This window comes from Protopterus annectens, chromosome 1.part0 (genome assembly GCF_019279795.1).
Source record: "Protopterus annectens isolate FY-2018-M chromosome 1.part0, PAN1.0, whole genome shotgun sequence".
In the NCBI taxonomy this organism is placed as follows: Eukaryota; Metazoa; Chordata; order Ceratodontiformes; family Protopteridae; genus Protopterus; species Protopterus annectens.
This window is the reverse complement of record NC_056725.1, coordinates 1,542,517,437-1,542,532,361: the sequence shown is the minus strand read 5'-3', so window position 1 is coordinate 1,542,532,361 and position 14,925 is coordinate 1,542,517,437. Positions and strand designations below refer to the sequence as shown.

General features: G+C 41.2%; 1 protein-coding gene across 1 annotated transcript in view; it reads left to right on the top strand.

The window, feature by feature from the left end:
* Positions 1-14,925, top strand: part of MICALL1 (MICAL like 1) — a 977,256-nt gene that overhangs the window by 437,528 nt on the left and 524,803 nt on the right. The window contains exon 5 of the mRNA XM_044068010.1: positions 3,720-3,844. Within this exon, the coding sequence (XP_043923945.1) occupies positions 3,720-3,844 (125 nt within the window). The remainder of the gene's footprint in view (positions 1-3,719; positions 3,845-14,925) is intronic.

The window sequence follows — 14,925 nt, the reverse complement described above, 5'->3', positions numbered from 1 at the left end:
CGAGCCAGTAGTCAAAGAGCACCAGTCCTCACCACTGACAATGGTAAAAAAGGCAGTCACTAAAAAAACAGGAATGGATTTGCACAGTATTTCAAGTGCAGCTGTCTGCATCAAGCACAGTTTCCCTCAAGAGCACACAGGGAACCTGCTCCAGACCTGGGACTAGAGAGCCTGTTTCTCCAGATCCCACTTTGGAGCACTGTCCCAGTTTCAAATTTCTGACACAGACATTTGAATATCTGATTTTTCTCACACACACATCTGAGAAAGGCTGGCATAGATTCACAAGCTGTGTCCCCTTTCTACCAACTATAACGTTGATTGCCACCAGTCCGATACTTTAAGGCTCTTACAAAGGGTAACCAATTACACTGTGGCATATTAATAATAATAGAAATGTGACCGAAGCAGCAAGGCTTTTCAGAGTGGCCACAGTGTCACTAAAATAAGCACAAGTACTCTCAAGATGTTAAAAGTATTCTCTGAAATACCACTCACAGTGAAAAAGTATAGAATATTTAATAATGGATAATAAAATGGAAAGCAGGAGAATATTTAATATTTAGTTATAATAAACAACAGAATTTCAGTCACAGGAATATAAAAATAACACAGTTGGATAGAATCTCATAGATGCAGAAAAAGTAAATAATACTAAACTAATCTTACTGTATTATTCTTAACTGAACTAAAGAGAAACTGTCCCTAGTTAACTCACTTAATATTGCAAGGTAAGATGTACTGCTGAGATGCTCACTTCCACAAGGCAAGATGAGATACTACACACTAACTGAACTGACTCAAAAACTGAACAACCAAACTAATAATTGACATAGATCTTTTTTATCAGTTTCCAAAGAAAAACAAACTACTGCTACCAGAGTTCCATCCTTCAGCTGGTTATAGAATGACATCACATCTAGTCACCTGATTCTGGTACAATTCACTTTCAGCATTTTTAACATAAGCAACTTTTGCAAATACATTTTTAATACAGGCACCTGTACAAATCAATGTGACAGTCAAATGACATAAGATTATTTAAAAATTTCAGCCAGCCATGCTAGCATATGCCACACGTGAACTGTCTTACTTCTTTTGGTACAGCTGGCAGTATCTCACAGTGTCACAAGGGGAAAGCTTCTCTTGATTCAGGGACATAACCAATTTTGATTCTGAGTCATGACTGCAAAGTATTTGTGATGATTTTAGCAAAAAGAATGGCAAAGGTACTGCCTAGAATAATAGATCTGGATCAGTGTTGGTGTATAGAAGGTAGTCGAGCATTTGACAGCATTAATCGTGAACCATTGTGATTCAAAAGGACACATTCTATAATAATAATATATCAACGTTAATAGGTTTGGACTTTGAAAAGGCTTTCCACAATTGTTTGTGTCTTTCGGCTTTTCCCGGTTAGGGGTCACCACAGTGGAACTCCGGTCCGCTGATGTTTGACAGTAGATTTTTACGTACTGGCTTGCTGGGCCTAACGCACAACCTTCAACGAAGGAATGCCCATTGAAGTGGGAATTTATGAAGAGTCACACAGCCAGCCAACTCATTTGTTCCTACTTTGATCATCCCTTACATCTGCCAGGGTTGTTGCCAGCAAGCAGCTGCAACAGTCTCCCATCAAGAACAGAAAGTGTCTTTCCTGGTCCCCACTCAAGAAATTGCGCGTGTTTGCTTTCCTTATGCCTGATACATCACATTCCATCACTTGTTTATTTCCCTGCTCGTCTCCTTCAGTACTGGGGCTACTAATAGAACCCCAGTTGCCTAGGATTGAGTAATGGCTCCATCCCTCTGCACCAAGGAGCCTGGAGGAGGCATTTTATAAGGATATCATAAACTGTGAGCAGAGAGTAGATATGAAAGTTATCTACTTATCATAATAACAGATGTGTAGGACCACAACTATCTTTCTTTGACTCGCCCTCCTTCCCACATCCTCTTTTGGTTTAGTCAGGAAGTTCTTTAACAGAGTCTTGTTTCCTTCATGGGTTGTCTTGCTTTTACTCTGCCTTACATGCATACAGACATTTAGAGAGGGCCTCCTGTGCACAGGATTATGGGTAAAAAGTAGGAGTTTTGTAGCCTGGGATGGTATTTGATGCCATGCCAACTTAGTCCTAATGGTCTGTGCTGGTATAAGTAGCGAAATATGGACCTGGTCCTCATCTGTGATCAGGGCTAAGTAGATAACTTTTATTTTTTGTATCTTAGGGCTCCAGATAGAGCTAGTTGATGAAGAGAGACCTTCTCTGAATAAGCTGATGACTGGACACCAAGACAGAACTGCAGTCACAGATGGCAGTTAAGTCTTCCATGTTTAACTCTCAACATGTGGCCTGCAGAGCAAGATTTTGCTGAAGTTTCTGTGGTAGCCTTGATTCACGCCCCTTTTATATTAGGTCTGATCTGTCTTGCCTGTTCATTAGACTATACCTAGGGAACACAGAAAAAGAGGATAAGAGACTGTCTGCTGTTGGTGTTATGTTCCAAACTCCACAATGTACCATTTCAAGGATGCAGTGGAGCCCATGTTAGCTCTAGTTTTGATGTGGCTAACAGCAACAGTATAACTAGAAATCTAAAAGGAGCCAGCATGAATGTGTTGGATTCCAGATTTCTTCTCAGCCCAAAAGCAGGAATAATAGAAGCAGGGTACCAAGATCCCCTCTTTGGAGGGTAGCAGTCTGATCAAGGAGACATTGCTCCCACTCAAGGCAGTCAGGGGATGTCTGCCCATCTACTTTTAGGTGTGGCTGACCATCACCACAGAAAAGTGGATAAGAACACCACAGACAAATGGATAAGAACATTGATGTATGTAGAGGTAGTATGATTCTCTGCCAATACTGCTCACTGGCTTCACTGTCTCCCCATTACAGAAGTATACATTTAGAAAAGAGGTGCTAAATATCATACAGAAAATAGCCATCCAGATGTTCCCATGCTGCATATTCTTTTTGGGAACTAAAAAAAAAACGGCCTCAGGTCAGTAGTGGATTTTAAGTATCTTAAATGAGTTTATTCCCAAAGTGTAATTTTGAATTGACACAGTGCAGTCTGTATTTCCTTGTCTGTCAAGAGACTTGCATGTTAAGATTTCCAGGACTTTCAAGTCATATCTCCAGTGATGGTTTGACAATTCAGACTTATTTTGGACTGTCTTTTTCATGTTCCCACAACTGTAGTGGTTGTTACTGTGGATGTTTCCTCTGCCTGTGGTGGTTGTATTGGGGGAGGCTGACTGTTTAAACATTGTCAAGGGCAAACTATCCAAGGAGTGCAGTTACAGACAGCGCACAGTTTGTACATATGCCCCAAAGTGCTGTAATAATTCACATTTTCTAGAGCATTGTTGGTAAAAGGGGAGTGACTAGTTGCTTGTGAAGTTGCAGTTGCCAAACTGCCTGATACCTGCTGGTCTTAGGCCTGCTGTTGAGGAGGAGAGTGCAATTTGGTCGTCTAGATCTAATGTTACAGTAATACATAACTTTTTTATGTAAAGTATTTACACAAGTATACTTTCCTAGTATAGTTACAAGTGCATAACTTGTTTAATCTACTGTATAAATATCTGCTTCATAACAGTAGTTTAATCTGTTCTGTTGTAAAAAGGTAAATACATATTTTACATGCAGAGAGAACATTTCATTGCATTGTTTTCTAATGTGGTCTTTTTTCCCCCCTTTTTCTTTTCTCCCAAGAATGACTTGGAGGAGAGACCTCAACGAACTACACTCAGCAGCACATGTGCAATATGCCAGCAGCATGTTCATTTGGTTCAGAGACACCTTGTTGATGGCAAACTCTACCATCGCAGCTGCTTTAGGTAATGTTCAAGATGTAGTTTTGTTGCTGAGTTTTCTGTTGCATGTTTGTAAGATAATGTTAGCCTAATAGCACAAAGGCAAGGCATCTGTTTGAACTGCTAGCATCCTAGGTTTAGGAATGAGTGACTTCTCGGAATGACTTGCCAGTGTAGATAGCATATACAAGCTGCATGCCTGCTTTCCAGGGTGTGGGGTCTTTCGACATTTATTTGACTCCTACTAGAGGCCAGGAGTCCAGCAGGAAGAATACCACTTAATAAAAAGCGTGGACATCTTGGTGGAATGTCCTGCATATCAGGGATATCCTTATGTGCACTGATGGCATTGTATGTCACGTTGTGTTAGTAAGGAATCTGACCTTTACCTGCTAAGATGATTTCCTTATGTCATCTTATTCCTACCATCCATTAGCTTCATTCATTGTCCTTTCCATACAAAGTGGCAGAAATATTCTTCTCTGCAAGGTAGCCAATGGTCCTTCTGACAGTGGGCTGTTTGGATCTGTCCAGAAGGGACTGATAAACTTTGAGATTATGTGGTAACACTGGGAAAAATATTCTTTGCTAACATCCATTTTTTTGGTTAGTGGTGTTTGTGAATTGCAGCCATTTGTGATGCAGTGTTCCTCACTATTTTCAACTCTGATATATATTGATTTGTTGTAAAGAGGTCACATATTGCTTGTACCTAAAGCAGACACAGTTTACATTAGTTGTGCTGTACGAGACATAATTTTACAGTTGTAAACCAATATGTAACTTTCATTTGCCCATTCTTTGTAAATATTTAGTCTGTTAAAGTCATTCTTTAGAGTTAAGCAAAGTCTCAGTAGGTAAATCTTTTTTTATGTATAAAAAAATGCAGTCCACTGCAAAAGCCTTTTTTATGTAACATTTGTAGTTCATCTCAAAATCTTTAAACCCATAATTTAGCACTTGCTTCCAGATTGTAAGATATGCATAATTCAACTACAGTGCCGTCTTGATAAACATTGTCTTTATAGGATATGTTATTTTCAGCCTTCTTGTAAACACGTACAGTTAAAGTAACATTTGACACAATACCTCCATTGACTCTTTCCAACTTCATCTTCCTACTTCTCTGTGTAAGATGTAGTGCTGAGTTTTCTTTCTGTGATCACGTTGCTACAGAACAACAGTGGTATATATTGCCAACAAATGAATATAGTAATGTTAGATTTGATAGAAAAAAAAACAGTTGTGCATTGTATGTTGGAAAAGGAGTGCACTTGTCAGTAAACTTACCCCAAGGGCTAAGAATCCACCCCCTATATATATATATATATATATATATATATATATATATATATATATATATATATATATATGCGCACACAGTTTTTACATCAGGTCTTCCTTATTTAAAGTGTACCAAATCTAAAATATGTTTCCACTGTAGTCCATATGCATGGTGCAAATCTTTATTCCTCTCTGGTAGCTGTCCATTCTAGTTTTCTCTTTATCTGAAAAAAAATCATTTTGAGAAAAATAGAGGCTTATTACAGATTAAGAATTATACACTTGAATTATTTCTGAAACTCTCAAGACTTCCATTTTGAACATAACAGTTGGCTACCTCATTTTCCTTTTTCTAATCTATTTACATGATTAGCAATAATGTTAGATCATAGTCAGTGTGATATTCTTGCAGTGAATCCTCTCCTTATCCTACCCATATTCATCTCTTTAAGGACCTACATCTGTAAGTTAGTCCTAAAAAGTCGAAAGCCTGACATAACATTAAGCTAAAAACCAAACTATTTACAAAGTAACAACATGTATAAAATATACATTGTCACATATTGATGTTTAGATGTTCAAAATGCTATATAGCTGCGGCTTCTTTTCTTGGCAGCTAGATTGTTCATTTATCCCACTTTTCTTCTAGGTCATATATGTCCAGCAGTTTGTCCCAAACTTTTAATTGCGTTCTAATTTTCTCATTCCAGGCTTCACATTTTTGAGTTAAAAATGTACTTTCTTCTTTTTTCCCAATGCCCTATATCCAAGTCTCACACCTTATTTATCAAATCCAGGGCTTCCCCTATGTTTGGCCGTCTTCTTTGCTTCCACTTTTTAGTTATGGCTTTTTTGCAATAGCCACTATCAAAGGTTATCAGTGCTGTATGAATTCAGCTTAACAGAAATAGTTCTTTGGTTAAACCACACTCTATCTCTAATTTGTAGTAGTATGCTAATTTGCATACTGTTTTGTCCCCAATATTTTGCTGAATGTACATCCTGAAATCCTTTTTGTCAAATTCACATGTTCATTTATTTCCAGATGTGTCCTCTGCTGCATTGCTATTTGCACTTTGTATTTCTTAATATAATTCAAATTGATAGGTTCTGATCCAAGACTCTGGTCTGACTTGGCTGCTTCTGCCAGATCATCAGATTCAACTCTCTCAAGCTCTTCCCTTTACCCATAATGCCATGCCAACCTAACATACTTCAGATCTTGTTTGTTGCCATTCAGCTTCAGACACTGATCCTGTTGCTGTTGAACTTTGGAGGTACAGTTAGTGTTTTTTGTGAGTTAATGTTAATAATTCTCTATTATATTTATCTTTTATTCTCCTTCCCCCCCTTTTACATTATTTCTGTATTGTTCTGTGTTCCTGGATGCTTTTGGGTCTGGCCCATATACTTCTTGGTTACTCCCTGGCTGATGAACTCATAGATCGTATCTCGTCAGGTGTGGATGGAGATGGATGCTGTAAAGCCGATCCCTAAAAGATCGAACAAAACTCTAGCTCCCCTAAGGACTGAGCACACTGGAGCAGAAGAGTCCTGTTTGATGCCATTGTTGTTTCAGCAGCCACCAAGAAAGAACTTGCAGAGCAGCGTTCTGCCCATCTCCCTAACAGAGTCCAGGACTTTGGACAGATTTAATAAGCACATATTTGCTTTAGTGACCTTGCCCTCAGGTCGCTGAATTATCTGCCATGTTTTGCAAGGTTACAAAGAGATTTGACAAAAGAGCTTTCCAGATAGCTTTCTAAGTCCACATCTGCCAAGGATCAAAATAGAATCTCCTTGCAAATGGCCACTCTCCAGTCTATTTCTAATATATCCATGAGTTTGATCTCCTGTGCAGCAGAAGGTACCTCATGGGCTTGCATATTCAAGCATAGCCATCAGGAGACATGACTGGATTTGACTGTGATTTTACAGAGTCCTTTAAGTCTTTGTTTATCAGTGTACCTTTTGATGGATCTTTGTTGTTTGGCTGCAAGGTAAAAGACATGCAGTCAGATGTGAGCAAGAGGGAAAGACCCTGTCTGCTGTGGGCAAATGTTTTTCAACCCCTCAAAGACTTTTCTCAAAGAATCAAGGAGAATGTATAGAAAATGGGGTTTTGCAATACCAGGGTCATAGGTTCATAGGCTCATAGGTTAGTACTAGGCTAACTGCCTTTGTGGGCCATTTTAAGCCTAGCTATTTACCCCATCTGAGAATCAAACCCAGGACCTTGTGTTTGTAAGGTGAACACCTTAACCATTATGCCAACCTCCCACCCTTTTCAAAACATGTGGAGATAGTTCCCACAGATTTATAGGGTAGAGCTCCAATGGTAGATGCCATCCTCATGGCAGAGGTGGCCTACAGAACCAGGGCTTCCAGGATGCCTTCTTGGATAAGCCCTACTAGCACTCCTGAAAGGAGGTCTGACTGTTTCCCTCTGGAGGCAGTCTGGGGACATTGTCTCTGCACCAGTGAGCCTGGCTGTCGACAACAAAAGATTCCTGGGTGCAGAGAATCATATCCAGAGGTTATATTATACACTTTTCCCAACCCCCCAACCAATGTAAAAGGAATCCCTGATGTTGCACCCAATCAGACAGAAGCAGCGGCTCTAGAAAAAAAAGCTGCTAGAAAAGAATCCTCCAAGAGTTCCCCCAGATGAGGGAGGGTCTGGAACCTATTCATGGTTCATTTCGGTGCCAAAAAAAGACATGGGACTTGAGACCAGTTTTGGATGTCTGCAAACTAAATCAGTTTGTACAATATTCAAGGTTGTGGATGGTCACAATTCAGTCCATTTTGCCACTACCACAAAAGAACAATTGGAAGTGCTCAGTAGATCTTCAACATGTATACTATCACATCAAAATGAACAGGCACGCCAGAAGATATCTGCGCTTCTGTCTGGGAGCCAGTCATTACCAGTTCCAGCCACTGCCCTTTGGTCTCATCATAGCCCCCAGGGTGTTCATCAAATGCATGGCAGTGGTAGCAACTCACTTGAGACTGCTGGGATTCACAAATGTTTCCTTACCTAGACAACTAGCTCCTAACTGCCCCAACCAGGCATCGACTCCTACAGGCAACGGAATACTTGCTTCAGTTGTGCATCCATCTAGGCATCACAGTGAATTACAACAAGTCACAGCTCATGCCTGCTTGAGAGTCTGGAGTTCAGAGGTGCTCGCCTGGATGCAGTCAGTCAGATTGCCTCTCTTCCCTCTACTCGAATTAAGACAGTGAGATCCCAGGTCAAGAAAGTAGTACAAAATTCTTCTCCTTCAATACAATTCATTTTACAAGCCTTGAGATCCAGTTTAGCTGCTGTCACCTTTGTTCCTGTGGCCAAGTTTCACTTGTGAATACTTCAGTTGGTGATGTCAACTGAATGGCCCATTCTTTAACATTCCTTAACTGTTCCAGTCAACATCCCGCATGCATGCAAAATGTCTTCTTTGGTGGATTCATTTAAGCAAACTCTTGGAAAGTCATCTTTTTATTCTCCCCCTGCCCACAACCCTGGTGACCGCAGACACCTCCCAACTGGGGTGGGTGAGGGCACTACTTGGCTGCAATTTCTAATTTCCATCTCGATGAAAATAACTCTACCTTAATGTCTTCTAAGTTATGCAAAGCCTTTCATAAAAGGGGCCTTTTTACTTAGACCTCCATTAAAGGAGCTTACGTCTTGGGATTTAACTATTATGCTTCAGACCTTTACCCAGAGTACCTTTGAGCCATCAGTCTGGGCAGATCTAAATTTTTTTGTCTTGGAAAACTATTTTCTGGTCACCAACATATCAGCTAGACAAGAATATGAACTCCAGGCTCTATTCTAAACCTTTCTACCTGTTTTTTCATAAAGACAGGGTGTTTTTGCGGACCAACCCATTTTTTCTTGCCTAAGATAGCTTCTGAGTCCAGCATAAACCAGGTCACTAATCTACCAGGTTTCTTGCCAAACTTTTCAAATAAAGGAGAGTTTATGCTCTATCTATTGGATGTGCATAGACAACTTAGCTTTAATCTCTATAAAACCAAAGACTTCGAGAAAACTGACCAGTTGTTCATAGGTAGGTAGTAGGCTGTCGGCCCTAGGGCCTGTAGAAGCCTAGCCAAAAAGGTACCCTGGCTTTCGCCACCCAAGAAAATTATTTTCCTGTACCCCTGTCGAGCAGAGCCACAAAGGTGATCCCCTGGGTAAATTTCCTATTTCCCATCCAAACATCAAGATTTTTCTTAGAGTGCTAATTAGGAGCTTTGTTTGATATAGATAGGTAGTTTGTTCCAGAGTATGGGAAGTCTCTGGGACAGGAATCTATCCATCCAGCATGTTCTGTTTATTGTGGTGACAAGGGGTTTAGGTCCTTAGAGCGTATAGCTTGGAGGGATTGGGATTTCTTTAAGTGGAGAATGTCCAACAGCTCTGGGTTTGACATAGCTTTGTATGTTAGGCAGAGATCATCTCTGAGTAGGCGATATGCGACAGAGTAAAGCTGGGGTTTTTTGAGACTGTCTGCATAAGGCATCTGTTTGAGGCTGGTAATCCTCTTTGTGAGGTATTTCTGCAGCCATTCCAGTTGTTGTAGATGTCTTGTGAGGTACATGCCAAAAGGGGCTCTGTACTCTATTATGGGTCTAATGAGTGACGAGTAGAAGAGAACAATGACCTCTTTTTTTTCCTGGATGAGAAACCTTTTGTGATGAGGTGTGCCATGTAGAAGGATTTTCTGACTACTGTGGTGGTGTGATTATCAAAGGAGAGACTACTGTCCACCTGTGTCCCAAGGTCTCTTATCACACTTTCGGTGTTAAGTAGACTGTCTACCATCTATGTGGTAGCTCATGGGTACAGAGTTTTTACCAAAGGGGATGACAATGCACTTTTTGGCATTGAGCTGGCCATGGCTTTGACACCAGGCATCTGTCTCATTGAGGTCCTTTTGTAGGATGTCCCCATCATTAGGAGTTTCAATTATGGCTCCTAGTTTGCAGTCATCTGCGAACTTCGTTAGCCAAAGACCTTCTGTGTTGGCCTGTACTTCAGAAAAGTAGATACCAAACAGGAGAGAACCCAGGACTGAACCCTGTGGTACTCCACTTGTCACTGGTTTGAAGTCGGACTTGGAGTCTGCTACTTTCACAATATGGATTCTGTCAGTGAGCCAATTGGCAACCCATCTTGTGACATAGGGATTTATACCTAATTTAGTGAGTTTATCTGTAATTCCAGAATGGGGGATGGTGTCAGAAGCCTTGGCGAGATGTAGATAGGCTGTTTGAACCACCTTACCCTAATCTGCAGCTTTGGGGTCTGCTTCAAAGAAGTCTATCAGCTTTAGGAGACATGCTCTGCCTTTTACAAACCTGAACTGGGTGGAGTCCAGAGTTTGGAGATTATCATTGCCTTTGTTTATAAGTTCCAAGATGATATGTTCCATGGCCTTGCAGACCTGTCTCTTTAGGCTAATGGGATGGTAGTTCCCGGGGTCCGTGGTGGCTCCCCCTTTGTGGAGTGAGATAACCGTCACTGGGCAGAAAGCCTGAGGTGAGGCTATGATTGAACGTGGTGCTTAAGTGGGGTGGCAGTTCATTCTGTAGTTCATGTAGAACGCAGCCTGAGATGTTGTCAGGTCCCATGGATGCTGTGTGCTTGGCTTTGGAGAGTGTGGTTTTTACCTGTGCAGCCGTGATTACAGGAACTTTGCATTCTTCTGGTATAGAGATGGGCCCTTTAGGGAGTGAGAGGGGGGGTGAAGTTAGCACTGAACCTATCTGCCAGGATGTGGATGTTGGCAGTATCAGTTGGTTCTGTATATTTAGTGCCATTGTGCTGTAACTTAGAGCAGATCTGAGTGTTACCATTGAGATTCTTGACATAGCTATAGAATGCTTTGCAGTTGTCTTTAGAATCAGTGGCGATTTTGTTTTCGTAACTAGCTTTGGAGGATTTTATGAGAGATCTCAGCTTCTTGCTGAGGCTGACCAGTGAGTTCCTCCAATCATGGGAGTTTACTCTGTTGTAGAGTTTGTTTATGGTAGGGGACCACCAGATTGGCTTCCTTTTTTTGGAGGATAGCATCTTGGTTCTGTTAGGGATAGCACGATCCATGCACTCATGTAAGTGCTTATAAAGTGCATTTGTGTAGGATTCAGCAGTCATACCTTTATTGTCCGTCTGCGTGGGTGTCGTGAAGTTTGCCACTTGTGTGGTTTCCCTAATGGGGGGGGGGGGCGGGATGTGGAGGTCTAGGCTGATTAGCTTGTGGTTAGATCTGACCAACGAGGAATTGATCTCTGGTGTGGAACACTGGTCGTCCATGTTGGTAATGACCAGGTCTAGGATATTGCTGCCCCTGGTGGGGGTATGGATAAGTTGATCCAAGGCGTTGGAATTCATGAATTCTAGAAAACATTGAGCAAAAGAGTTGGTACATGAATAGTTTTCCCAGTTAATTGTGGGGTAGTTGAAATCACCCAGTATTAGGGTGTTGGGTTGTACCCTAATATTTTCCAGTGTATCAAGAAATGAGGAGTGAGAATCCTGGGGCATGGTGGGGGATCTTTAGCAAGTTACAGTTTGGATTGCGGTCTTACCCAGAGTTAGTTGCACTTGGATAATCTCGGATGCATTATGCTAAGCAACTAGCCTGAAGGTATGGATATCCTTAATGAATATGGACATGCCGCTGCCTTTAGTGTTTCGGTCCAGGTTAGGTGGCCAAAAGGTGTGGTATGAATTTATACCCTGGAGCCTTATACCAGGTCCCTGTCACTGCACAAATGTCGATGTTCTCCATTTTAAGGAGTGCCTCGAGTGAATGCATTTTGAGGTTTAGGCTTCTAGCAATTGAGTAGGATTACTCTCAGATTTTGCTTGCTTGTACCTGTTACGGTGGTGAATTTGTCATTTGAACCTTGCCTACAAAAGGCACTATAGGGGTGGCAAGAGCCTTAGTCAGTATCCGGAATCCCAAGGGTGACAGGTGCACGCTATCTCTGGCAAAGCATCCGTGGTCTGTCGATCATGTCATCCCAGGCAGGCAGATACTGGATTCCCTTAGAATAATACCAGAAGCTTAGCCAATTGTTGAAGTCAATCATTTTGTCCATGTACTGTGGTATCATTCTGGGTGATGGCAGGATGTTACTCAGGGCTAGGGTCATACCTGCCTGGGCTACAAGATCGGAGAGCTCTTCCATGTCTCTTTTTATGTAGTCCAGGGAGGTATGTGTTAGGTCATTCACACCAACATGGACAATGACAGAGTCATATTTGTACTTGTTGTGGAATGACCTGAGTGCGTGCATTATGTGGTGGATCCTGGCACCCGATAGGCAGCTGACAGTAACTTTGTTCTTGTTTAGCCTGGTGAGTGGAACATCAGTGTGCCTGACTATAGAATCACCTATGACTAGAGTGTTGGGTACGTTGTTATGCCTTATGGGCTGTGGTTGAGTGGCACACTGAGTCTGTGGGCTGTGTGTCATTTGAGTGGTGTTGAGAGGTGGAGATTGCTTGTGTTTTTGCTTTGGAGGTCTCTGCTGCTTGAGCAGATTTTTATTGAGAGCCTCTGCGAATGCAGGTGTGTGTTTTGGTGGTGTAGGTTTTGAGGGACTATGTGATGAGTGTGGTGTGATGCAAGTGTTTACCTTCTCCTGTTGACTGTCTAGTCCAGTCGTGGGTGAAGAGACCTCCAGTTTGGCTATATAAGTGCATCTCTCATAGGTTGTAGTGTTTGGTGGTAGGAGGAGAGGGTTATCTGTGTACATGAGGCAATTGCTACATTGCCCCTAGATGCCCAGAGTCATCAGGTAGACAGGAGAAAACATCGGGAGCTGACCCTTAGACATGCCTGGATAGGTGCTTATTTATTAAGTCCTAAAAACTGTTTTCCTCTAGACAAGTGAGGAAAGTTGAGTGCTGTAGTAATTTGTAGCTTATGTAGTGCTTACAATGAGTTCTGAACAAGTGCTGCGCTCAAAGAAATAGATTTGAGTGCTAAAACTAAAAACTGGCTAATTCTAATGGAAAATTTGAAGAGCAGACTTTATGACACCGGGAACAGTTTATCCTAGCTAAGCAGTGATGCATAAAGTGTATTTTTTTTAAATATAACAGTAGCAAATGAGCAAACTGATTTAAACCAATAAAAAGCTAAAAACTGAGCCCCGTTCCAGCAGTCTTCGATCAGGCAAGTTCTAACTGTACACTCCTGCCACTAGGGTGCAGGGGAACCCTCTCCAAAAAAAGATGGTCTGGATTAGTGCTCTCAAGTTATACAAACGGAGATGGATTCAGCAGGTCTGAATTTAGTCTATGCTAGAGCAAGCAAGGTGTACCAATTTCAGAAAGAAAGTTCAAATTAAGCAGGCACATGTTCCATTCTTCCCTAACAGATTGGGCAAACCAGTTTCCAAAGTTACACTGGCCAAATTGTTAACTGAATATATCGTCTTTGTTTATGGTAGAAGAGATTTATCCTTCCCTTAGCTTCCTAGAGCTCACTGCAGGAGGTCTATGGCATTCTCTTCAGCCTTTTGGTCAAGGGCTTCCTTAGATGACCTTGTGCAGCTGCACCTTCGACTAATTCTCACACTTTTAGTGCTGATTACAAATTAAATTTGGTTTCCAGGAACAGAGTTGGCTGTTTGCTCTGCAGTACTCTGGAATATCCTTCAATGAGGGCCACCCAGGGTTCCATTAGCTGAATGAAAATGACAAAATCAGATAAATAAGTTATGTACTCACCATAACGTTCCATCTGTGTTATCCATTTTCATTCTTCCTCAGCTTCCCGCCCACCTGCCCCCCCCATCCTTTTCTTCTGAAAAGATCTGCAAGTTTTATAGGAACCTCTGCTCCTTGTTTGAGCCCAGGCTTCCCTTTTCCTTTGTTAATTTAATAGATTATCCCTTTATATCTATGGGCAACAAACTCGATCTGAGGTATGTTAGGTTGGCAGGGCGTTATGGGTAAAGGGAGGAGCTTGAGAGTTTTGGATCCAATGATCTAGTAGAAGTGGCTGAGTCAGATCCAAACCTATCAGCCAAGGAAAAATGAAAATATACAGCACAGATGTAATGTTATGTTGAGTACATAACTTTTTTTTCACTTAGTTTTTTTTTTTTCCATTTAGTATCCTTGTAAACATTAATGACATGAAGGTGGTACAACTCACCCACAAGTTTAACAAAGTCAGCATAACTGCAGTCTTTCTCATCCACCTTTTCTTGCAAAGCCACATTTCACAAATGTAATTGATGCTTTATAATCTTTCATTTATTAACAAATTACAGTGCTGCTGATTTTCTTCCGGAACATATTCATCTCCCAACACCAGATTCTGGTTCAAGTCCAGTGTACTTCTGATTCTTTTAGTCAATTCCTGTGCTTTTTGTCTGTCTCTAAAGCATTTTCCTTTGCAAGAATGGAAAATATTTCACTGACAGTCTTTCTATAAGCTTTATTGTTAGAAGATGAGAAGCAGAATCTCCTTCTTAGCTGGCTCACATTTTGTTGGATAATCCTTGTTTTTATTTTTAGCCTGTTCTGCATGCAAAAGGGTCTTGATCCTCCAGAAAAAAAATATTCTGAAGACATTTGAATACAGCGGCTTGAATCTCACACTTGCTTCTCAGCATTCCATGATTGCTGACATAAATTTACTTCTCTTCTGCCCGGTGTACTTTGTATAATCATTTTCCACAAACACTCTACCGTCTCCAATTTTTTATACTTTTTTTTCTACCACAGTTTTATCAGGATAAACACTTTCTGTTGGTGCGATTGTATTTTTATTAATATAGGT